This window comes from Chaetura pelagica, unplaced genomic scaffold (assembly GCF_000747805.2).
Source record: "Chaetura pelagica isolate M959 unplaced genomic scaffold, ChaPel_1.0 scaffold1961, whole genome shotgun sequence".
NCBI classification, from domain to species: Eukaryota; Metazoa; Chordata; class Aves; order Apodiformes; family Apodidae; genus Chaetura; species Chaetura pelagica.
In genome coordinates, this window is record NW_009952102.1 from 4,259 (window position 1) to 5,439 (window position 1,181).

Below are 1,181 nucleotides of genomic sequence, written 5' to 3' on the forward strand. Positions count from 1 at the left end.
AACCCCCCCAAATCCCCCCCAAAACCCCCCCCAAGACCTCACCTTACTGAACCCATCCTTGCTGAGCGTGTCCACGTTCCAGGGCATGTTCTTCTCCTTCTTCTTCAGCTCTTCCAACTTCTTCTCCCAGTTCTTCTCCTCCTTCTTCAACTGTTGAGCTTCAACTTGAAGCTTCTCCAACTCTCCTGTCCCAGTTCCTTCTTCCACCACTTCCAGGTCCTTCATCTTCTTCTGGAGCTCTCCCAGTTTCCTCTTACATTCTCTACAACCTTTGTCCAGCTCCTCCTTCTCCTTCTGGAATTGTTCCATCCTCTCCACACGAGCCTTGGGAGCAACCAGTTTGGGGTCAGTTCTCATTCCCAGTTTGCCCATCATAGGTGGGACCTCAAAAGACCCATCTAGACCAACCCCCCCAATTGATCAGACCAGGAGAACATCCCACAGGAACATCTGGAGAACATCCCAGGAGAACATTTTCTGGAGAACATCCCACAGGGACATCTCCAGGAGAACATCCCACAGGGACATCTCCAGGAGAACAGCCCACAGGAACATCCCAGATGAACATCTGGAGAACATCCCACAGGAACATCTCATGGAGAACATCCCAGATGAACATCTCCTGGAGAACATCCCACAGGAACATCTCATGGAGAACATCCCACAGGAACATCTCATGGAGAACATCCCACAGGAACATCCCACAGGAACATCTCCAGGAGAACATCCCACAGGAACATCCCACAGGAACATCTCCAGGAGGGCTGGGAATGTCTCCAGAGAAGGAGATTCCACCACCTCCCCCAGGGTGAAGCTTCTCCTGATGTTCACATGGAACCTCCTACCTCCCAGTTTGCCCATTGTCCTGCCACTGGGCACCACTGGGAAGACCCTGGTTCTGACCTCCTGGCACCTCCAACACATTGATGAAGGTTAATGAGGCTGCTCCTCAACCTTCCCCTCACCAGGAAGATCTTCCATCCCAACATCTTGGGGTCTCCAGACCCTTCCCAGTTCCTTCTCCACCTGGAGACCCCAAAACTGGACCCAACCCCCCAGATGTGACCCCACCAGGACAAAAGGAACCCCCAAAACCTCCTCCTTTCTACCCATTGATGAGGCTCCTCCTCAACCTTCTTCTCACCAGGAAGATCTTCCCACTCAACATCTTTGGGGCTCCA

General features: G+C 52.6%; 1 protein-coding gene across 1 annotated transcript in view; it reads right to left on the reverse strand.

Annotated features, from left to right (window-relative positions):
* The window catches only part of CDC37 (cell division cycle 37), a gene marked incomplete at its 3' end in the record, with an annotated part of 4,580 nt that extends 4,208 nt beyond the window's left edge, over positions 1-372 (reverse strand). Inside the window, exon 1 of the mRNA XM_010005860.1 lies at positions 38-372. Coding sequence (XP_010004162.1) covers positions 38-372 — 335 coding nt within the window. The remainder of the gene's footprint in view (positions 1-37) is intronic.
* Between the last annotated feature and the right edge of the window lie 809 nt (positions 373-1,181).